This window comes from Haemaphysalis longicornis, unplaced genomic scaffold (genome assembly GCF_048455015.1).
Source record: "Haemaphysalis longicornis isolate Haplotype H1 unplaced genomic scaffold, Haemaphysalis longicornis Haplotype H1 scaffold_2, whole genome shotgun sequence".
NCBI lineage: Eukaryota > Metazoa > Arthropoda > Arachnida > Ixodida > Ixodidae > Haemaphysalis > Haemaphysalis longicornis.
The window spans coordinates 66,509,280-66,533,005 of NW_027526295.1; the positions used below are offsets into that span (position 1 = coordinate 66,509,280).

Sequence of the window (23,726 nt, forward strand, 5' to 3'; positions counted from 1 at the left end):
AAAGGCACTGACCGATGTTGGGCGCTCTCTCGGCAATGGGGCGTCGCAACCGCTTGCTGTATCGGTAAGCGTCCACTCGGATTTCGCAGATGTTGTTGATGAGCGCGAACAGCGGGGCCAGGGGAAACGCGGCCACGAACAGAGTCACGAACCCGAACTGGATGGCTGCGAGGAGCGGGACATGCATTGCTCTTATGAAATTATTTCAATCGAGCCCTCAAGGCAAAGCTCATTTCTCCAATTTTCAGGCTCTAGGTTCCTGTACACTGCTCAATGAAAGCAGCTGAATTATATCCGTGCAAGCTAACAAATAAAGCGAGCACCTGTCTCCGTTTTCCTGTTCCGTTTCCGGCAGGAGCGTTCTACCGTGATCGTTGCTATTGCAGTGTTCGTTCTAATTGTGGCACGTCAATTTTTTGCATTCCAATGGGGATTTTCTAACCTTTGGAAATCGTTGTCGATTTGGCTCGGATACTGACAAATCATAAGCTAGTGCAGACAGAACGTGACTAGGCGCAAAAGACGGCGCCTGCCGTTGGAGGAGCCCAATCAAAGGTGCATGCCGACATGGAAGGAGGGAAAAAGGGGATCTCCGTCGCGCGTTTCTACGTGGAACTGAGACCACGCGGACACAGATTAGTATAACATGTGCGTTGCTTTCGTTATGCCTCTGTGCAGAAGTTATTCCTCTGATGCGGAGATGGACACCAAACCGACTATTTCGGAGCAGGTGTAAAGTCACACGCTGTTATGGATTCAGAAAAATTAATAGCAGAGCCGATATTCCACCCGATACTCCGCGTGGGGCGTGGTCACCTTTCCTGTGCTCGCAGCCCTTTTGCGCATGAACAGTCGAGCCGGTCAGCTCCGCTCTTCCATTACAGTAACTTTGTGAAAATTGCGCTGTACGGACGTAACATCGGCGTAAGTGTATCTTTTAGCCAAAATAAAACGCTGCACGTTCGTCCTTCGGAAACTTCACATTGGCTGAGATGTAACGTCGTGTGCCTACGAACGCCCTGCTACTATGCCCGTTACCTAAGCGAGAACTTCCTGTCGTCTGCTCTTGCAACCTTGCTATTATCGCAGGATTTTAAAGTTCGTTCCTGAGCAATTGCTGTTGTGAAGAGCGAAACTTATGCCCTGCGATAGTACATTGTATAAAAAATGTGGTTGATCCTTCTTTTATAGGAAAAGGTAAAGCAGGAAAGTGAAATGTGCCTTCACAAGAGCATTTCAATGTTTATTGTGCATCGATATGAACTTGCACATCTCTATTTATTATACGTCGTTATGGCACCGCTGGACGCATCAACATTACACAGTGGATTACAAACGCCGGAGCATTGCGTAAATCCGATTGAAACCCCAGGCGCTCGCAAACCATGCGAACGAAACCGAACGAGTTGACAGCGATTCGTTTTCTGAAGTCACAGTCCCAAAGGAGCATGATTTGGGGGTCCGGAGCAGTCTTGTAGGTGTGATTGCAAGCAAAGTCCTTCTGGCGGGTCGCTTAGGCAAATGTGCGACCACATTAGTCCTGCTCCGTGGAGCGTACGCCAGAAGCTTGCGTTGCGACAAGCTTAGCTTGTGGAATGCGACGCCGGACGGATAAACACAGCACCTTCCGCTGCTGCACGCTGCTAGAGTGCCTCGATTCAAGTGCGTCCGCCGTACAGAGTGGAGACACGTATACGCTGGCGCCGCCATTTTGGGTCACTCGCTCGCCGCCGCAGCAAGTCATTGCATCAAAACCGCGCTAAAATTATCGTGGCAACGCTGTTCACTCGCGAAGTTTGTATCATCTAATCTGTTTCGTGTTGCTGGTTCTTGTGGGAAGCGAAAAGAACAACGCGTTGAGCACTCTGACCCAATAGCGGAGGCATGGAACCGTTCAATGGGTGTCATCACCCTGTACGGCGGCGCTGGCATCGAGACACACTACACGCTGCCCTATCGAAGCGCCAACTATCGGCGCTCATTAGCGTCATGACGCACTACTTAGCTTCACCTCGCCTGGACAGCAGCAGCATCTGAAGGAACAAGTTAGAGGGAAGCGCATGAGAGGCGCGTTCGTACAGTGATCCGGGAATGACTTTATGGCTCTTTTTTAAAAAAAACAAGACAATGGCTCGATCGGTCGAACATTCCACACCTCCCCCTGCGGCTCCAAACCTAGCGTTTGCTCGAAACCATGCACCGTCGCCGATGAAATTTTTCTGATGATGTCATTTCCGTGACGGATATGACGTCGGTGAGGTTTGTGTACCCCGGCATAAAACACTTTCGTGTTAACATGAAACCTGTCAAATGTGTTACTGCTATATTGTACCCGAACTTATCGTAAGCTTCCGCTTTCCTACTGTTCTCTTTCTTTTAAAAATGCTAGCTGCGAGAACATTACAAGCATTTCAATCAGACCTTACAAAATTTCGATTTTAAGGACTCTGTGATGATGATGATGATAATAATAATAATAATAATAACAATAATCATCGACCTATTGTGTACTGCAGGATGAATACCTCGCCCATTTATTCCAATTGCTTCTAACGGGGCTGCCTGGACTCATTCTTTGGCGCCGTATTTCGCTAGCCCATCTTTTTAGCGAGTTATCTGTATTACTCTGTCTTCCTCCACCACCAGTTGCGTCTCTCAGTAACAGCTCTCATACATTAACATTTTTTTTTCACAAGGTAAGTAGCGAATCTACAGAGATAACCCGAGTATACCCCTACCCTGTGTGAGTGCTGCTGACGCTATCGCTAAACTAAACGAAATGCCGCACACACTGAGGATTTTCAACAAGCCACAAGTACCTCAAAATTATTATTCAGGAAACAAAAAGCCGCATTTTCGTGCTAACGGGAAAAAATCGTTGCCAAAGAGTTATTTGTTAGGTAACTTTACAAAACCCTTTAAAAAATCAGAGCCCCTTTATTTCGAGCAAGATGGTTAAAACACGAAGCTTTCATTTAAACTGAGTACAAAAAGAAACCGAAATCCACGCTCCCAAAGTTCAAAATCACAACTTAAGAAGTCTAAAGGCAAGAGTCCACTCCAGCTAAGCCAAAGTCATAAGCCAACGCCCGCGTAACGAACTAAAAGAAAATGCTTAGCGACCCGATGTGATGATGGAGTAATAATCATCATCAGCGGTTCTATTACAATGCGAACGTGTATTTCAGTGCTATACAGTATCGTGGTTTGCGCGTGAGGACCTCCTATTATTATCGTGTGCGCTTTGATGTATGTGCCTTTGCGAAAACCCATTGTGTAAAGGTGGCTTGCCTGCAGTGAGTTTTGGCGTAACTTCATTGCCATCAGTCACGCAAAAAAAGCTTCGCTTGAAAAAAGTGCGCGTCGTAATCGTGCAAATACGGTATCCACATGTGTGCTCACTCATGTCCAGGTACTCGTCGAAGGGCGCGAGTTTGTGGCACTCCTCGAGGTTGAAGTCCTCCTCCCAGCGTGCGAGGTCCGTGCGCACCTGCTCGGGCATTTCCTTCCCCAGCCGCCGTTTCCGCTGGCGCCACCAGGCTTTCAAAATCCTGCATGCAATGCCGACAGAGTTTGGGTCTTTTTCCAGTTGAATCAGCCCACCTACAAGGAGGTGACCACCACGCGGCTACTATTTCCACCCGTTTATTTATGCCAGCTTTGCTGGTCCGTATACCATCGCCCTCAACCGTCAGAGATGTACAATTTGGCGGGACAGTGCCTACCTGTTTCGCTCCCTTTCTTCTCGGGAACGGTCACTTTTCTTTTGAAATACTTTACCCGTACGCCCTTTGTATACGCCACTCGAGCCTTCTTTGGGTCTCGTCTATTCCCTTATTTCAATGCTGCCCGTGCTGTAGTGATGTTCAATTAGTCGAACGATTTTTTTCTAGCCTATCTGCCGTCGTAACTTTATGTAGTCACGGTACTTCAACACCGGGGCGCTCGTTTTCCAACGCCTCGCACTAGAACGTTTCATCTCCGTGGAAAACAACGTGTGCTAAAAGAATGGCGCAGTCGTTTCCCAACGCCTCGCGCTAGAAAGGTTCGCGCTTCAAAGACACGAGACTTTAGAGCACAGATGTGTACCTCTACCACCAAACGGTCTCATCTCCGTGAGCAGAAACGCCAAGGCGCCAAGAATACACTTATACACTGCATGCTACAACCCTCCCCAGCTTACACGTTAGTGGGGATGGCCCGGGATTTTTATCTATTACCTGATTGATGACACAATCGTGATAAATATTCAGTAATCTTTATTCAATCTCGCTCTTTTTCTGGGACGTTGGAAATCGGTTAACAAGCAGATTGTATTGAACAGAGTGTGGCCTGATGAGTTTGTTATTTGTGTGCTTTCTGATCTGTTATGAGCGCTTGGGCGCGCTCGGCCACCACATCTTGTGGTTCAAGCGAACACTGTTTCCTCCTCCTTTCGTATACCGCATCGTCGATCTTGTTAATAAATAGAAGTGTGACTTCGTGCGGTCAATATCTTAGGCTGTTTCTGTTTGATCGACAATGTTCTCGGTCTAATTCGATGTTCTGAGAAGCGAGAGCATTTGAGACAAAAGCGCGGAGAGTAAGCCCTGCGGCATTTGATTTGCCGACGTTCGTCTGTGCCCGTTACTTTGCTGACTTTTTCTGTCGTTAGCTTTTTATTTTAGTTTAAAGTTGGCCAAAAATCTGCTGTAGCAAACGTTAGTTTGGAAAAACCTTGTTTAGTCATTTACTGGGGGGGCAATAATAATGATCCAACACCTTTTTGCCTCCTTTCTGAATGCCGTAGACGCACATAATACTCCCGCAAATTAACTCCTTGGAGCCTTCGTCTGTTCTACCCTCGTCCTGCCCTGTGATATTTCTGTTATGCCTGGGAGCTCCTCTAAGGCCCATTTCAGCTGCCCTTGTTAAACTGAGGCCACACATTGAAGGTTTAAGCATCCTCAGTGGTACTGCTGATGTGACCGCCACCATGGTCTGGTGTTATACAACTCGCTAGAGACTGAAAACCGATAGTTCGGTTGTTTATCCTGGTATGGTAGTATTCAACCGTCATGACCAGACCCGGTACTTCTGAGAGGGTGCACGCTGTTTGAATCCTCCAGAGCCTTCCCCGTAGGGTTGTGCTTATTGGGCGTAACCTCGTTAGTATCCGGGCTTCAGCATGGCGCATTGGAAGAATGGAGTTGGCTCAGAGTGTTCCGATTCCATGTCTTTAAGCGTCTTTAATCTGATAGCACCATGAGGCGCGAGCCCCCACAACCACTACCTTTCCCGCTCTGCAGCACAACTACGCCGATCTTGACCGCGCCCCGTACTGTTGACACCGCAGTCCAATCGGTATGACGCGCTGTGAGGCTAGTTATTTAGTTAAAAATTTACTAAGAGATGTTGCCGCGGAGCTCTGTGGCTAAATTAATGTTGACCTATTTCTGTTAACCATAGAGCAAAAAACGTGAAATTCCATTTGACGGAAACTTACGGGAGCACCACGTTGTTGGCCGTCCTGACAGTTTGCTGACCAACCATAATTACGGCGAGCTGCACAAATACTTCGTACAAGCAGCCTCCATCGCACTGCGAAATTGAATAGACGAAAGCAAAAGAGCGTTACCTTTGGAACCCTCCATCCAAGTTAACATAATTATACCTGCATAAAAAACGCAGGTTTATTTACAGAGGTGATGACAAAACACTTGTATGATGATACCATACAAAAGGTACCAAACCTCGATAATGTACTAATAAGGTAACACGAATTATGCAAGTAAATTTTACATTCCATTGGCCTGAGATTTTTCTACTAGCGTACGATTCAGCAAAGCGTCTCATGTGTGCTTGTGTGGAATTACTTGGACCTAAAGCGTGATACATTCTACAAACCAACACACTTAAGCCTCATTCTTCCTGGCACAAACGTGATGTGGCTTAGTTTCAACTGAACGATCGAGTTGCGACGAGCCGCCGGCCGCCTTTCGACTAAACGCTCGACCGACTGATTCTGCCAGAAGGCCGTCCAGCCGTGCAGTAGCGCAGTAAAGCCAAACCATCTTGTTTTGAAGTTATATCAAACGTCATGCAAAATCAGCAAGGATGATGCAGAGCGAAAGACAGCATTTCTTATTAGATTTTTCTACCGAATGAAGTCGCGTAAACGGAGCTAGAGTGGTCGAAACATGGCCTGGAGAGTCCAGACTAATTTTCGCTAGTAATCCCGCAATGTTCACAATCAGTTCCGTGTCCCTTTTATATTATGGGGTAAACAGGTTATTCCACGATGAGAAAGCCGAACATATTAAAAGCAGCTGACTAGAAATATATACTGACCTTGTCAAGATTGTAGCCAAACACTGTAACCTCGTGCCCAGGGTAGCCTGAAAATCTGAGACATAAATAGAGTCTTTAGGTAGGCAATGAAAGCGCGAACAAAGCCTAGCAGAAAATGCGCTTTTTAGGCTGCGGCATGCAAACCGAAAGAGCGTTTGTCCTTGTTCCTATGCTTATTCTTGCTTGTCAGCGGGGTGAAGCGTTCCCTCGCTGCGCAGCACGCGCAGTTAAACCATGGTTTTTACCGCAGCCTAAACTCTTAAAAGCACGATGAACAGGAGCGTTCCCGTCTTCACAATTAGCTCTTTCAGTGCTGGCGTTTATAAACACCAGCGAGGAAACGCCAATGGGGCACAGGAAACAATTTTGCATTTTATATTGCCAAGGAGATGTGCATTGTTACACAAGATTGACACGCACATGTTGGAGAGCACCAGCGTTAGCATAAAAAACAAGGACGTCACTTTGGCGCTGTGATCAATTTGTATTTATGGTCTTATTTTTCTCTTTGAGAGAACGTTATTATAAAGCGCTGTGGCTATCGACAAAAAATCAATTCCTTCGAAGAAATTAGCACAGCTAGCTTTAGTAAATGCTCACAAACACCCAACTACAAGATGGAAGGTCTTATAAATGAAAAGAATATAAAAAATACGCAGTGCCAGCTGTAACGAATTCCCCCATTAGGGCAATGGTTCTCGGAGCTTCTGCTCGTGCAAGAAAGAAGTTGCTGAGAGAAAACTGTTCTGGTATGTCCGTGCAGTCTGGATTCATTCGTTTTTTTTTTAAGACGATAGTCTTTCTTGGGCTACTTAAACCCAGAAATTTTGGTCTGTCTGTATGTCTGTCTGTCTGTATGTCTGTCTGTCTGTCCGTCTGTATGTCTGTAACTCCATTCAGCCATCCGGCCAAAGTAAAATTGATATTGCGCAATAGTCTTATATACTCACAGCCAAATGTAAACGTCTAAGCCCGGTTTATATGTTCATACTTGTCAACTTTGTTGAACAAGAACAAGACATTACGCAAATATAAGACAGGAAATTAGTACACAAGGGATATTTGCAGTGTTCCTTTATTAAAAAATTCATGAATGCTTGGTTTCTCGTTAACAAATGATATTCTACATCTACTGCAGAAAACCGCCGCCTCCTGGCGGCATATAAAAAATCAAGCGGCAACAGCAACGAAAGGTTCCACTAGCTAGGTTCCACGTTCTGCTTGGGACGCACGTGGAGCACGGCCACGCGATTCTATAAACCTTGTAGTCGGCCGCCTCCATTCACGCGCGTCTCCGCTGTACTGCAGCGCTGACATCGAGAAACCCGGCCTGTAGCAGTGGAACGCGGTAAATTCAAATCGCCTTGCGCAAACCAGATAACCACAGGTGTGCTAAATTAGTATCCAGCCTCCCCCGATAGGGCACATCGAAGGTCTTGCGCCCGCTTTTGCCTTCATTTTAATAGCATCAATGAAGCTCACCTTTTAGTAGAATATTCGCTTTTGAGCCGTTTATTTGAGTACAAGTTCTGTTATGGAGCTACACGTACACAGTGCCCCTTTTCCTTTATGCTCTCTAAAAGAGCTACATAACAAAATGTTAAAGGGTTTATAAGGGCCGTAAGCAGTATCTACATGGAGTGAAAGAGAGTCGTTCACATTCTATTCTAAGCAACACACAACTTGCAGATCAACATTTTACCCTGAGGCACTTATTTTTTACAGAAAAAATTTGGATAGTGCTGTCCCAATTTTTTCTCGAAACATTTGCCCAGACAGGTAGCTTTTCGGCATATTTAGCAAAGTTCATAATGCGCGAAAGTGTTGAAAGCTACATAGCTACATAGAATACCATGTGATGCCATGCATTTTTTTCACGTCGAAGAACACGAAGAAGCGGTGTTGCTTGTGAACTAAGACATCTTTGCATAAGATTGACAAGCTACAAGTAAGCCTTTGCTGAACCGACCTGCCAAAAATACATCTTGGCACGGGAACAATACACCACTGCATTCAGACAAGTACAATTTTTTCTATCACTCTCTCGAGGAGCTCACCTTGGCAACTGGTAATGGAAATCGGCCGGTAGGTTGCAAGCAAATTACAGCTGTGTCTACCCCAAAACGAAAGCCCACAGACTAAAGAGAGACGAGGGTGGACAAGTGCTAGATCCAACAGTGGTATATTCATTTATTTGTAAATCACGCGGGAAATTTTGGTACATCTTAAGCAAAACGAAACAAGTGCGCCGCAAATTAAACACACAGGCTGAGATTCATCCATACACAGCATTTGTGCGTGTTCTTCTCTCTCTGGCTTATCTGCTTTTACATTGCGCTAAACGAAGCTGTAGATTGCCGAAACCTATCGGTCCAATATCACATTTCACAAACTTTGTACACGAGGAGGCGTGTTTTCGTGTACGATTGATTTTTGAATATCTCAGGAAAGCGTCCTGCACGCTATATAATGTAAGAAGAGGGTGACTGCAAGGGTGCTTTAATGGATGTATTTAATAGTTGTGCAAGTTATTTTTCCTGCACGGGGAGAGGAATTGTTACAAACGCCGAGTGCAAGGATCATCTCTCTTGCTTGGTGTTTGCTTTCGCAAACACCAAGCATCCTTGAATTGTTCAATAAAGGAACAGTGAAAAGATCGCTTATGTATTTGTTTTCTGCCTTGTATTTGCGTAATGTCTTGTTCTTGTTCAACAATGTTGACAAGTATGAACACTCACACCGGGCATGGACGTTTAGAGTTGGCTGTGAGTATATAATACTATTACGCAGATTTCAATTCATTTTGGCCGGGTGACTTTATCGAGTCAACGAGAGACAGACAGACAGACAGACAGACAGACAGACAGACAGACAGACAGACCAAATTTTCTGCGTTTCAGTAGCCCAAGAAAGACTATCGTCTTTAAAACAAACGGTAGCAAAATAGTTACCCTGCCATAACACGACAGGCTTTTCTAATTACTTTATACGTCAGTGTTAATCAGGAATATACAATGACATGTAGACCTTGATAACAGCAAGATCTGTGTAGATACAGGATAATGACCACATAGACATAGTGGAAAGAAGATAAGTGGTGCACACGCCCGACCTATCGATGTATAAATTGTTCAGGGCGACGTATTCTTGTGAAGAGGTAGCCGGCACTGCGAGTTTCTCTTGGTCGCCTATGCTGTCGGTTTCTGGGTTGGTGCGAAACCCCCTTTCCGTCGTAGTTAGACACGCAAACGGTACATGTATAGCACTTATTTGGTATTATCTGTGCAGGGGCTCGAACGGCCTTTATTCGGACGTGGTCTGAAACGTTGCTAAGGAAGGCTGGGCCATTACCTTCCCTTGAAGAAGGCGATGTAGATGAGAGACGAGTAGGTGTTGAGGAAAGTGAAGAGGAACATCTTGAAGGCGAAGCTGTACTCATACTCCCGCTGCGTTCTGGGGCGCTCTGCGAAGGCGAAAGAGTGGGCAACAAGCCGCTCTCAAAAACGCCGTTGCTCTCGCTTGATGACCAAAAACAAGAACACTGGTGGCGCTTGGTTCCAGTCCATCTGCTGCTAAAAAAATAACCCGGGCTAAGAAACAGGCACATAAAAATGGCGAAATCACTCGGTCGGCGTGCAGGTTACGGCTAGTTTTGAACGTTTTAACAAGCGTACCTCAAAAGGTCAAACACACTTCTGGCGCTCTTTGCCCTCGGCTTAGCGCCGTAAAACCCAGTAATCATCATCATGGAAAAGCCAAAAACGTGTGTGCGGAGATCGACGCGTTCCCGCACCCGTTTTTTCATCCTCCAAAACAGTCAAAACCAGTCGTGTAGGCTTTATGCATACTCCTGAGCACTGCTTCACCGGCTCCCAGAGAGGGAATACGCGTGAAAAAACTTCTTTCCGCATATCTGTTTAATTTTTAAACGGGCACGGAAGTGCTCCATTATTGCCTTTTAGTTGTCCATTTCTTATGGTGCGCCAGGAGAGGTATTGGGAACCTTTCGTGTCTTCCTGTGTTCCCCTGTTTTAATGCATTTTATTAGGAAGGTGCGAATTAACCGGCCAAACAAGGCGTATGTTTTTGTAAATCCAAAGCACACTGCCAAGGCGCGCTGGTGGTACTTATGAGTGTCACCAGCACGCTTTCAAGTTATAATCCAAGACCGTGCTAATAATTACAAAGTATGCCCTCAAATACACCTGAGCGTTCCGTTGCGCTGAATAATGCGGACATACATGACCCTGCCCAGCGGTCCTCTTAGTTTGTAACAGTCTTCCATGCCCATATGAACTTTGTTTTCACACATTTTTTTCACTTGGGCCGCACGGTTCAATTGAGCGGCACACCAACAGACAGCCAAACGGACACACCAAAGTTTTCGCTTTTAGGTAGCCCAAAAATCATCATCATCATCAGCCTTCCCATGTTCCCCGCAGAACAAAAGCTACTCCCACTGACCTCCAACCGCTCCTGTCCCGCGCTCCTATCGTTTAAAAGAAACCCAGAGCCAAACACAAACATCCGTGCTGGCGTTCGCTGACACACGCTGAGCAAGGTCATGCCAGCAAGGCCATGCCACCACGGTACGTCAAGCTACATGACGCCAAGTTGCGAAAAAAGCTGGGCCTGGCCACCACACTGGAAACGGTATATAACTGTCGTGTTTTCTTTACCCTGCGGGACGATCAAACACTCATTTTGGTCAAAATGTCTCTGGCTTTCCTCGGGCTGCAGACTTGCAATTCATTTTTATAGGTAAATTTTCGCTGTCAGATATTCTTACGCACTTGTGCTACCTTACTGTCGGGTCATCTTAAGCACCCAGTACAAAGTGCAAACTCATTTGAACTGCTCAGTGTATGCAAACTCACCTAAGTCGGTCAAGCGAGTCGCCACCCAACTGTAAAGCTGGAAAAAGCAGCAATAACATCTGTAACGCAACGCTTGTAAAAAGTTGATGCTGCACATTCACAAAAACGCGTTTCTTTATTGCGACGTGTAAACAAGCAGCGAAATCAGAGTACAATTAGCGGGAGTTTTGCTTTACCCAGCTCCACCCACGCGCTCTGTTTTTTTACGTTCATTTGCCCCCCTACACTCTCTTGCCTATCCTCTTTTTTTTTCCTTATTCATTCAAATAGCAATTAAGCTTGCTGCTTGGTCGCTGCCATCCAACCTCCCGTGGTTACATTTCTCTCCGTGGGCAGGCTATTAGCGCGCGCGGCTGCCCTTAGTGTTAAAGAACCTCACCCTGTTCATGCTCAAGATGATGCACAGGTTGATCAGGGACCCGCTGGCGGAGGTCAAGATGTGCGCCATTGGGCGCCACGAGCTGCTCTGTGACAGGAGGGAAACCATGATGATGCGGTAGCCGATCATTCCGATCACAGTGCACAGGACGACGCAGAGCTGCGCAAGCCCAGATGAGAAGGCACGGTGTTCGGAAGAGTGCGGCAGGCGAATGGCATGCGTGCAGAAGATAACAATGAGCGGCTGGATTCGTAAATGTCTCTTGCGATGAGTGTAAGACAGGGAACGGTATCTACAGAGCGAAAAAATCAGGGGGATGCTTAAAATTTTCTAAGAATGTGAAGGCGAAAGCCTAGATGGACCTTTTATTGATCTTCTGTGGAACTTCCTGTTGAACTTTCACCGTGCGTTCGTCAGGCCGCTGCCGTAGCTTCATCCATACCCGCTTTCTCCCGACGGCAGTTACCACAAGCAGAATATCGAGACGCTCTAGCCTCTTCCACCGTGGCGTACTTTCTGTCATCCCCGCCTGCGACTGGGGCTTCGTGCCTTGTCAAGCATAGCGATATGGAACGAAGCTCTGTGCCCACGCAGTGGCCTACACCATAACAACGTGTGGGTACATGGTATTCTATGACAAGACTTTCACGCACCAAAATATTTATACAAAGGAAGTAAAGGACAGAAACATGCGCATGTCTCTGTCATTTACATCATTTGTCTAAATATTTTGGCACTTGCAAGTCTTACCATGGCGTATACCAGGCACGCCCAGAACGTTCTACGGTCCGTCCTCCTCCGTAGCGATTGTTTCCCTGCCCCGCTCTCGGATTTTCTGCACCTTGCAACGTTTTTTGTACCCCTTTTCCGTACCTCGCAAGGTGACCTTCACACAGAGATATAAGGTCAGCGCCTTACAAACATCTTGAGAAGAACGCCTCCTGGGCTAGAAACGAGCGTGCTGGCGTAGCCAGTGCGCGTGCATGTACGCCACTAGCGCCATCCTAAAGGGCATTCGCAAATGAAAGCTGCGCGAAGGAGCATCCAAGGAACCGGAAACTGCCTAGCGCAAGCCGCAATTTTAAACTAAACGGTAAGCTTTCCGAGATGCCGGTGAGCCGAGTTTGTCTGTCAGTAACAAACTTCCAAATGCCGATGAATGAGAGAGTAAACGCTTAATTGTCTGAACGACAAGCGTTTGAGTCGACAGTTGCTCGATTTCGCAGCACCGATTTGGTATCCCTGGCTACACTGCAGTGTTGTACGGAACGGCGTTACAAGGAACGGCGTTCCTGGAACTAGTTCCTTTTTGGAGGAACGGAGGAACGCCACCGTTCCATTAAGGGTCGGTGAAACTGTAACGGTAACTCGTTACGTTTTTGAAGGAACGGCAGGAACGGCGTTCCTGCCGTTACATTGCTAAGATTTGGCTGTTTTTGATGCCAAGGCTCGAGTAGAAAAATCCACAAAGCGCTACTGCGTTTCTCTTCCTATAAGATGGTCAGTTTGCCTGCCCTTCAGCCGTACGTGCTTCCTCGAAGGTCAAAGGCAGAATAATAACCACGCAGCAGGCCGCAGCTTGTGCTTGCTTTCATGCTGGTTGCTTACGCGGCGTTCGACGGGTGAATAGCGTAGCCGGGAGTATGCTTTTCACCCTTCATCGTTTGTCTTGGGAGCCCAGAATGCGCGTCTGGCCGATAGAATTGTTCCCTGGCAGGGAAAGAATAGAGTTTTAGCAGTCCGTCCGTTCTGCCGTATGCGTTGTTACTGGGTTGACCGGGACCCGGCTGGGCAGTTGGGCATTTGTCGCGGTAGGGGGATTAGTTCCGCGGGCGTGCCTTCGCCATGTCCGTGCCTCCGCAGCCTTCCTACTCGCCCTTCCGCGCGCTCAAGAGCAGATCCCGGTAACAACGTAGGCAACGAAACGGACGGACTGCTAAACGGGATCCGGACATTTCGGTGTCGGACATTTCGGTCCAGGATGTTTCGGTGTGGACATTTCTGTGCACGGAAATTTTGGTGCACGACGTCCTGGCCCAGACATTTTGAGTGAGGGGATGTCCCAGGCATTCTTTGAACATTTTAGCTTTAACATTGTAATTTCGTGACTTGATATGATTTTACGTTCGAGACTTGTGCTTGCACCGCCGTTCGTGGAAACGAACGCTAAACCCTGGCGGAGCATTCCCACGTGAAACCCAATTTCTGTAGCAGATGGCAAAAATTAGCGTTGTTAATTTGGATCCGTTCAACCATTTTTTGTTATTTTAACATTCATGTGAACAACCCTAATACTTTAAGTGTTACCAAAGCGCTTTCCTTTCACTTCACCCAACGGTGCAAGACGCTGCTGCTTTTAGTCTATTCCTCCCCCCTCCCCCCCACCCCAGCAAAATTTCCGCGAAAAAACAACAACAGAAAAACGAGGTCGATCAGGAGCGTGTGCATTTCGTTTTAATTATTATCTCAATCAATCTCGCCTTCGTTGCATTCGGTGTCAGTTCTACTTAAAACTAACCAACCAACGATCGCCAACCAACAAGGGGAGGGGAAAGCTGAGCCCCGCCGGCAATCATCCCCCTAAGTAGAGAGAGAGGGGTGTCACCTGTGCTTCACCATTGCGTCGACTGGACTTCGAAAACTTGAAGACGACTGTTGCCGCTCTCGTCACACTAGCCTATTTTTCTTCCTTATAATGGGAGGAAGCGATGTATACCTGGGGTGTCCATGATATACGCGACAGTTAATTCCCAAGGGGGCGACTGAAGGCGCAGAAAGAGCGATTCCTGGAGTGGGGGTGCCGTCGATATGATCGCGACGCGCGGAAGAGCGTAGCCAGCAAACGATAGTGGCCATTGTGTTCTCAGCGGCTTTTTGAGTGACTTTTTGTGTCACATTATAGAGGTTTCGTGCGCCCATGGTGAATGTAAAGCTTTTTCTCTGTTTTAAACGCGAAGTGGGCTATGTCATTGTTCTGAATGTATCACCCAATTCCTCTAGCAGTATGTTCTAAATAAAAAATAAAAAATCACTGCGCTGACGCTTCGGAGACCGCGAACTCCACCACGCCAGTAGGATTTTCAGGGGAAACCCAAAATAATATGGCTGAAAAAGAAATCTGGTCGAGATTCGAGCGTACAGGTGGGAGGTGAGAGGGGGGGGGGTGCTAGAACAAAGAATGAAAATGTGGTAAATGTAGGCTTGGAAACATTAAACGAAGGTTGGTTGTCCCGAACACAATGGGTGGAATTTATATGCACAACCGGTACGCGCTTAATCAGCATTTAGGACATTAGAACCTGCGGCTGTTTTCCAAAAGGCCCGTTTTTCCTCCCCGACAATATCCTAGAGCAGTGTTCGCGAATTCATTTTAGCAAGGCAGCCCAGCCTACTTAATACTCTTCATAAGGTTTTCTTCATTCTGGGGGGCTAATTAATGTTTGTTACTTTTTGGATATTGAGAGTGTGCATGTAATTTATGTAATTTGATTGTGTGTAATTAAAAAAATACAAAAGAGGCGGTAGACCATCGTAAACACGGGTAATTGTCTTAGCTAAAAAAGAGCGAATTAACAACCTGTCATAAATGAAAAAAAAACGTGTGCTAATGAATTCAATCGGCTGCTAACAGGCGTCCCCAGGAAGAGATATTAAACAAAAATATATAAATGTAAAATTTCAAAAAATACCTGGCAAAGATCGAACATGGCATCAATCAAAAAAATAAATTCACTTCTACAGATTGTTGTCCATAACTCACTTAAGCGGAAATAAAAATATAACGGCTGTCGCAAACAGGCAAGCACCAGATAATTTGGTCGCCGAAATGTCCGTACACCGAAATGCGCGTGCACCGAAACGCCCGTACACCGATATGTCCGTACACCGAAATTTCCGCACCGAAATATCCTGCACCGAAATGTCCTCGAGCCGTCTGGAGTTTGTCCGGTGCTCCTTGAAAAAATTCGCCTAGGAGCGTTCTTTTGATTATATTTATCTCCAGATAATCTGCTGCCGGTGGTGTTAATATTCGTATAATATACGTAGTTCGATGTGAGTTTTAAATGTCTCACCTAATTTCGACCCAGGATTATGCGACACTATATTTTAATTTAAAAACCTAATTGTAACGTTAATGTAACGACACGTTCCAATTTTCGAAGTGGAACTGGAACGCGTTCCTTTCGCAATAAAGGAACTTGTAACGGGAACTCGTTTCAAAATTGGCAAGGAACGAGGAACTAGCTTTCGTTCCTATTTGGGAGGAACGTGTACAACACTGCCACACTGACATTCCTTCACCCTTCACGCCTCGAGTGCCTTTTCAAACATCGCACTCAACTACACAACGGAATTTAGCTCGATAACCTACAACCTGTAACTAACAAAGTATCCGGTCATTTAAATGTGATTTCGACGTATCGCAAAAACGCACCATAAAGACGAGGATAGTATTGGCGGCTGCAACCCTTCCAATCCTCTCCCAGAAAGGGACGTGGGGCTCGTACCTCTGAAAAGAAAAAAATACATGCCAGTACATCCCAAGCTTGTATCTCCTCTGAATTCAAGGGCTTATTTCAGGTAACAAACCCTGTGAGTTGAGTAATAACAGGCCAACGAGAATGTACTTGTGGATTTGTGTTGTGTTACTAACCGCGATAATTCCAGGAGTGATAACCTAAATATAGTTTTGTCAATGGTGTACGCTACGCAGGAATTAGAACCCCTTCCCTCTGAAAAAGAGAACGACCAGTTGAAAGGAGAAAAAAAAGCAATAGAAAACATCAAAATCTAAAAAAAAACTGAAACAAATATTATATATTTGAGAATAGAAGTAAAAACTCCCTGGCACACAGTGCAACGTACCGTAAGTTTACAATCATTTTGTTATCTCTGATTTTGCTTTCCAGCGCGACAGCCAAACAGCTGTTAGTGGTGTTTACAGCAGTCGTCAACGCACCGTAAGATTTCTGCGCAGCTTATAAGAGGAATGTAAATATCGATAATATTTATTTATTGGTAGCAGGAGTTTGCTTCTTGGAAATTTTTATCAAGATCACAACCCGAGGAAAAATAAGGTCAGCGCTTCCCGATGATGTACTATCTTGATCACAATTAGGGTGAACACGGGAGCACGTGTCATTCCGTGCGCGAGAGCTGTCTGTCGGCGTTCCGGGTAACTTCGCACGCGCATCACGTAGCCTCGTTGCAAACGAACTGCGCATGCGTGCGAAGTTACCCGGAACGCCGAAAGGCGGCTCCCGCGCACGGAGTGACAAGCGCTCCCGTGTTCACCCTAACTGTGATCAAGATAGTACACACCAAGTACTAGCCTGAGCAGACACGTCAATTCATTTATTTGCCCCTTATCTTCCCGCCACCCGCCCCTCAACCCCCGACGTTCGCCAATGATGGCTTGTCTAGAATTAAATAGCATAATGTGTCACAATGGTGGCCCTTATGAAACCATGTTTTTTTTCTTACCAAGGTGACTGGGTTCAGCTTGTAGACGCGTGCTTTCGCTTCGTACTCGGGATTCACCACTTCCTGCAAGCAGGAAAAGCAATTAGCAGACGAAAATCATTCTCCTCTTGGACGTGCATGTCTTTGGTAGTTTTCAACACTGGCCGGTATCAACGAGTTGCGAAATAAATTGCATTGGCAAGGCTTCTGGGTCTTGAGTTTTTGAAAAGGTAGCGGTCTTTTCGCCATGGTCCTAAGATAAAGTTCAACAGGCCTGCCAGTTTCCAGACACGGAGGACAAGCTTTGGTCATTATACTGTACTGTCCGCCGACCCAGGTAGTCCGTATGAAATTTCATGGCCTTTTTATCTGGGGCCGATACATTACCCCTTTCGTGGTAACATTCCCTCTGCCCGTTGAAGAACCCCAGGTGGCGAAATTAATCCGAAATTCTCCAATAGGGCGCACCGTGTACCATCGCGGCGTTAAACCTCGAAATAAATCAATGAAACTATCATTCCCTGTGCACGACAGGCAGAATAAAAGATGTGATGGTTATGTAGGCGCTACGACCGACTTTACACTAAGCGCAGCAAACATAAATAATTTCTTTAACTGCTAAATCATTACTAAAAATTGTCATATTTCTTTAACAACGCAACCAGTCATGAATACCGCCTGCCATTGCCCACCGCCTCAAGTTGACTGGCGTGGGAAAAATTTAATATAGTTGGTCGACGTGCTTACTAAATATCTGCCTCATCGACTTCTCACTTGGTTGTAGCTTTATCTTGAGGACTTTCTTAACACCAACACTCGTTCTGATCACGTGACTCCAGTTACAACCCAGCACGCGACCGCCGCTCATGCTCTATGTTTAACCCCTTATTTTGCTCGGACTAATTTATCTGGCTTTTGTTTCTCCTAGCGAACCATCACAGAAAGGAGCAACTTGCCCGTTCAGTACCACCAGACGTTACAGCTTCGTAAACCTGATGTTTATTTGCTGCAAGTTTTAACCTCCCACCCCGACTGTCTTCGGATGCTTTAATTTGATGCATTGTTTTTTTCTTTCATTTTCCTAGGACAGTGAAAGAAAGAAACAATGCGTAGTAAAAATACATCTCATAAAAGCTTTTATAAGATGTATTTTTCACTCAAGCAGTGTTACGCCTGTATTGATTCTATGGTTGTATTTGTGCCCCTCCTGCTTGGGCCTTTGGCCTGCAGTATTCCACAAATAATATTAAATAAAATAAAGAAATACGGCAAACGCGGTAATATTTGGCGCCTAGGTTGAGCGCGGATAAAAAATTCTGACAAAATGTTAAAATTCGTAAACCAAATTGTTTTCATTCCTTACTGAAAGGATAAGCGTGCTTAGTGTCTGAAGCCGCCCCATTGCTCGGAGAATAGATTAATCGTAGTAAGGCAATTTTTGGAAATACATTTTATGTAGTTTGACAGCTGGATGAACGACACCAGATGTATGACATAAAGTACTTTCCGGAAATAAATAAAGATAAATTTCTTTCAAGCTTCGCACGTGAATGGCTACGTCAAACTATCAAACACGCTTGCTTTGGGACTAGATTTATCTACACTTGACGACTTCCGTTTCGCTGTAACTGCGCCGCACTGACCGTCAGCGTGTCCACGTTGCTCAGGCTCCATTCCCAGGCGTAGACAATTTGCTGGCGTTTCCAGAACTCGATGAAAATGGTGGCTGCAACCACATAGCAACGACAACAGGTCAGGCCTTCGACTGTGCGTTTGAGGAACCAATGTTGCGAGCACAATTTTGTTGAAACGTGTCAGGCCTTTTAATATCAAGGCTACTGTTCACGTAGAGCATACGCATGTTCTTTAAAAACGTACTTCAAGCCAACGCACAGCGTAACCCCAGCTGTAGTGGATCTGTGCCTGTGGGGGGGTGGGGGGGAGGAGGGGGGTGAAACGTCCACTGCTTTCAATCTAAATGATTCCGGGAGCACACGAGGGGCCAAACAACCCTTCCTTCATTTTTGCCACAGTTACCCGAAAGCGCCACGGCAGGTCCTCACATTAGCAGCTACCGCTGCAACAAAAAAACGATTTCACAGCACCCCTTGATGAGAACATGCCGGGAAGAAACATAGTTTAACAAACTCATGGTTAGGCAACCGTTAGGCAGCAGAACTTGAGTATGTTCCCCTCGCATATTATGTTGATGTTTATGACGTAATGACATCTGCAGTCAAAGAGCGCCAACACTATGTTCCAAGCCATGACAAAACTATGGCCTTGTTAAATTTTAGACCGTAAAGTAAGTTCCGCAGTGAACGAAAAAGCAGAAAATCGCCGCGACACACAGATTTCGGGTGCCCCTGCCCATGATAATTAGTTGATTTGCTGAAAATAAGACACCTTTTGCTGATTTGTGGAATGAATTTGCCTCAGCAAAATTTGAAGAAAATACTTTAAGGCAGCTTGAACATTATTTCTCGCCCCAATGAACTTCATGTAGGCTGAAATTATAGGTACAATTACATGGCTGCATCTAAACTGGGTACAGCGCGGCACCACACAAACCGTGAGAAACTAGAAATCAATTTCTTTGCAAGATCCCGTACAGCAGCGTCCGCGCCTTGCAAAGGGAACCCACCCATTCTGGCATTGTTACCCTTCCGTTGCCATTCATCCTGCTGGTTTTAGCAGGGTTTTTGTCTTGTAACTGACTCCACTTTTTTTTAGGTACGACCAAAGCCTTGGTTCAGCCAAAGGAGACCTCAGCAGAGGCAGTTATTGATCGCAGGTCGCCCGCATTAACGATTCGAATAACCGCCGAGTGATTCCAGAGCCCTGCTAAAATTCCAAGCCGTCGGTCGTGCTGTATGCCACGACCCCAGGAATAGTTGTCAGTTCGGCAGGCTGGGACTAGTGTGCCACGCAGTCACTTTGACCTCGAGCATAGTGACAAACAGGCGGCAGCTGTTTGTGTCCGAACACGGTATGCCGGATTGGTTTTCTTTTTTTCTTTTTTGCTGTCTTATTCGCCCTGCATGAATTTTTTTCTAATACGTGCGGGACTGCAACTTAAGCAATTTGGCAGGCATACCTCGGGGAGTTTTTTTTTTTTTTTTTTTGTCGGAGTGGAAGACAAGCTTCAGGATTGTAAGTGAAAGACGGGCTTGTGACTTAAAAGACGTAATCTTTACGGGTTAAGTCAGTATGGACTGCAAGTGGAGTGGTGTGATGTGCGCTGACAGATTAGGACACCATGTATCAGGACGTGGAGGCATTCCGCTACATTAGCTAGTTAGACCGAACAGTGCTGGCAGTCGTCCTCAAACTGAACACACAGACGTCTTCAAGCATCAACTTGATACTCCAATGCTTCCCAATCGCAGTGTACTGTTGTAACTCTGCACTTTCGTTCTTTTGAACTTCCATTATTTCGGACGGAGACGACGTCTCCTTCCGGTTCGAACTAACGACCTTGTACTCTGCAGTTCATGCACTCCGTTTGCACGGGCACTTGTGACCCCTTATAGGTTTTTTTTACTGAACGTTTTTGTTGTTCCAGGCAACTTGCCCTTGAATACTCGTCATTGCGCCGTGTTCGCCTGATGTGCTAGTGGCTTTAGGCATAATTGCACTGCCACATTTTTGTTTTAAATACGTCAGCCATATATAAACCACGCGGGGGGCGGGGGGCGGTATTCCACAAGTGATATAAGAATTTCGGTCACACAATTTCCGGAACACTCCCGTGCATCTCTATATGCGTGTTCAGGCCGCAAGTTTTTGAAGTGTTGGTGTATCCTCAAGAATTGCAACGAAAGCTCGGTCCTCATCTGCGGCCCCCTCCTACGCAGTAGCATTCGCTACGTACTAACAGAGAGAGATGAAAGAGGCTTTATCAGGAAAACTTGGGCAGTTAGAACAAGCTACCTTCTATGGACTCCAGAATCAGTTTCACGTTTCAAATTTTGTTTTTCCTCGTCAAAGCGAGGCTGCAGATGGCGTAAGAATAATTTTCGTCACCGAGACTTTTATTCTGACTGAAATTTCACGAGGAGTTCTTGAACATAGCGTGTACTACAAATACAGCCTTTATAAAAATGTTTACTGATATTTAATAAACCTGTTATAGAGATTGCTCAAAAGAATAATAGGATCCTTGTGTTAACATTTTACAGAATATTTCTATTTAGTTTCAATTAATAATTGACACCTAGGTTTATTTAAAGTTCAGGTCAATTAACCTTTCCTGTTTTGAATATAGTTTGTGATAAGTTTCCTGTGGGGCTTTGTTATAAAACTTTTTCAATAAGCTTTCTATATAATTTTTACTGAGTATAGCCGTAACAGCCTGTTGCGTGTAAGTCTTGTTTCAGAGAGCTTCTGAAGGGTTTTTATTAGATTTATCTCAATTAGCTTTCTATAAAATTTTCATTGTGTATAGTCGTAACACCCTGTTGATTGCGAGTCAAGTTTTAATGTAATTTTTGCTGGGTTTGAAGTAAATTTATCTGAACATTTTGTAAAATTCTTATTGGGTTTACTCGTAACACCCTGCTGCGTGGGAGTCATGTTTGAATAGAGTTTCTGGTGGGTTTTATTATATTGATCTCAATTAGATTTTTATAACATTCTAATGTTCCCAATCATACCATCCTATTCTGCATGAGCTAACATTTAATAGTGATTCTGGCGGGTTTTTACTAATCTCAATTATCTTTCTATGAAATTGTTTTAGCGTAGTCGTAACATCATGTTGCTTGTAAGTAAGGTTTAATTAGCGTTTCTGGAGAGGTTTAAAAGCGGATCTATTTAGAGACTCCAATGTCCGGCGGTGATGTCCGTCACCCCAGACACCACCACTCCCACGTGCTCCCAAGACGAAGGGACGTTGGCCCATCGCGCGTACTCGGTTCATGCGCCGGGGCCCACAGGGAAATAACACACTATATAGATGCACCGATAAACTACGAGACGTCCGTGGGTCAGCTCTAGAAACGCAATAGAGAGTCTATTAAAACTCAAAATATTGAGAGCAATAGGATGCTTGCTGCGTGTTCGTAATAAAAGTTTATGGTCTGTCTAACGACCACAGTATAAAAATTACCAGTTCGATTAGCAATATATAAAATGAATGGACAGTCTGTTAAAACCTTGTATTGCGTCTGTTGGCGACAATGAAATGCTTATTGTGTTTTCGCAATAAAATGCTTATTGACTCTCCATTGGCTTCTGTTTATAAGACGGGAGTTTTGGTTCATTCTGTAGAAGGCTATGTTTTAAAACTCAATGTCTTGAAGGTTATAGAATTTTGGTTGAACTGGCATGGCTGGGAATAAAATCACGTTAGCAATCTTGTGTTTGGTTGTTGGAAGTCTTATTTACAGAGCCAATGACTTCGCGCATGGATTTGTCTATGTATTATGTTACAGCGACGTGATGGAACAATTTTTGTTTCAAGGAACGAATTTTTCGTTGCTTTGGGCGTTTGCTGAATTAAATTAAAAAACATCGTCACAATCAAGAAACGTGGGTGGTATTACCAAAAACTTACCCCAAAGTGACATAAACACCGAGAAACCGACTGTGCCATGGTTGTCGAATATCGAAATGATCTAGATGGGAAACGAAAGGAACAGAACGAGGTTTCAGTACACCCAATGAAGAAGCCGGGATATTTTCCAGTTTAATGCTCGGACTCGGGTTTAAAAAGGAACACCAAACGTTTTCGAAATGCCAGTGCCTCAAAGGAATAAAAGTGGTGTTTGTGAACTTTTTCGTGTAAGATTATCACGAAAAATTCCATTTGCATCTCCATCAAGATTCTCGCTAACAATTGAACGGTCAGGCAAACCCACATCATTTCTTTTGTTGGCTTGAATAATTGAGAGCACTAGCTTAGAACGTGGCAATATTGTCCACTATAGACACTAAATTTTATTTGTAGAGGGTGAATTAGGGGGGACAGTGCTATGGGTATGGAGTCAACTGTGGGGTAAGGGTCAACTGTCGGGTACCAGCCAACAGCCCCGAAAGGTCACCACCCTTCTCCGTCGCAGCTGAACCTCCTCGCCTGTGGCTGCGTGAACTGATGTAAAAAATTACCCAGTGACTGATGGCGGAAGGTTAAGACCGCTGTGGACCAGAAGTATTGGGTGTTACATGGCCGAAATATTTAACAGATTGCGTCGCGGGGATGTATCCAACCCTGTAGCTTGACCGCCCACCAATATCATATATTTCCAGCTAGAGGAAACGCAGGGGATAGGCGCACGTTTCTTTAGAGTAGTAAGACTAAAAGAGGAAGAAAGCGCGGAGCCACTCTGAGACAACTTATAATTTTGAAGTTATTCCCAGAAAGTGTTCCGATACTAGTATTTCATGGGCGCTGCGAAACCTCTATAATGTACCTGTTTCAGGTCCTCTTCAATCGTCAAAAGCGTTCAAGAGTGCTGAAGTGGGCTGGCTGCATATGATCTAATACTACAGAAACAGCTCAGGAGCTGAGGGAAAAAGAGGCATAGCAAGGATGCTGAGTAGTCAATTGATGTGGTTTCATTACGGGGTTCTTGAGAATTTTCTTTTTTGTATAATTCAACGTGCGCCTAGATCAAAGCAAAAAATAATTCGTTCAGGCTGTCCATTCTGGTGAGCGAGTATTGTGTGAAGGAAAA

The 23,726-nt window shown here is 45.3% G+C and overlaps 1 protein-coding gene across 1 annotated transcript in view; it reads right to left on the reverse strand.

The window, feature by feature from the left end:
* Nucleotides 1-23,726, reverse strand: part of LOC144167161 (anoctamin-4-like) — a 46,615-nt gene that overhangs the window by 16,008 nt on the left and 6,881 nt on the right. The window contains exons 4-14 of the mRNA XM_077696521.1: nt 22,607-22,667; nt 18,693-18,775; nt 17,071-17,133; nt 16,022-16,096; nt 11,587-11,745; nt 11,208-11,244; nt 9,682-9,793; nt 6,331-6,385; nt 5,486-5,580; nt 3,403-3,551; nt 13-165 (exon numbers count right to left, since the gene is read on the reverse strand). Coding sequence (XP_077552647.1) covers nt 13-165; nt 3,403-3,551; nt 5,486-5,580; nt 6,331-6,385; nt 9,682-9,793; nt 11,208-11,244; nt 11,587-11,745; nt 16,022-16,096; nt 17,071-17,133; nt 18,693-18,775; nt 22,607-22,667 — 1,042 coding nt within the window. The remainder of the gene's footprint in view (nt 1-12; nt 166-3,402; nt 3,552-5,485; nt 5,581-6,330; nt 6,386-9,681; nt 9,794-11,207; nt 11,245-11,586; nt 11,746-16,021; nt 16,097-17,070; nt 17,134-18,692; nt 18,776-22,606; nt 22,668-23,726) is intronic.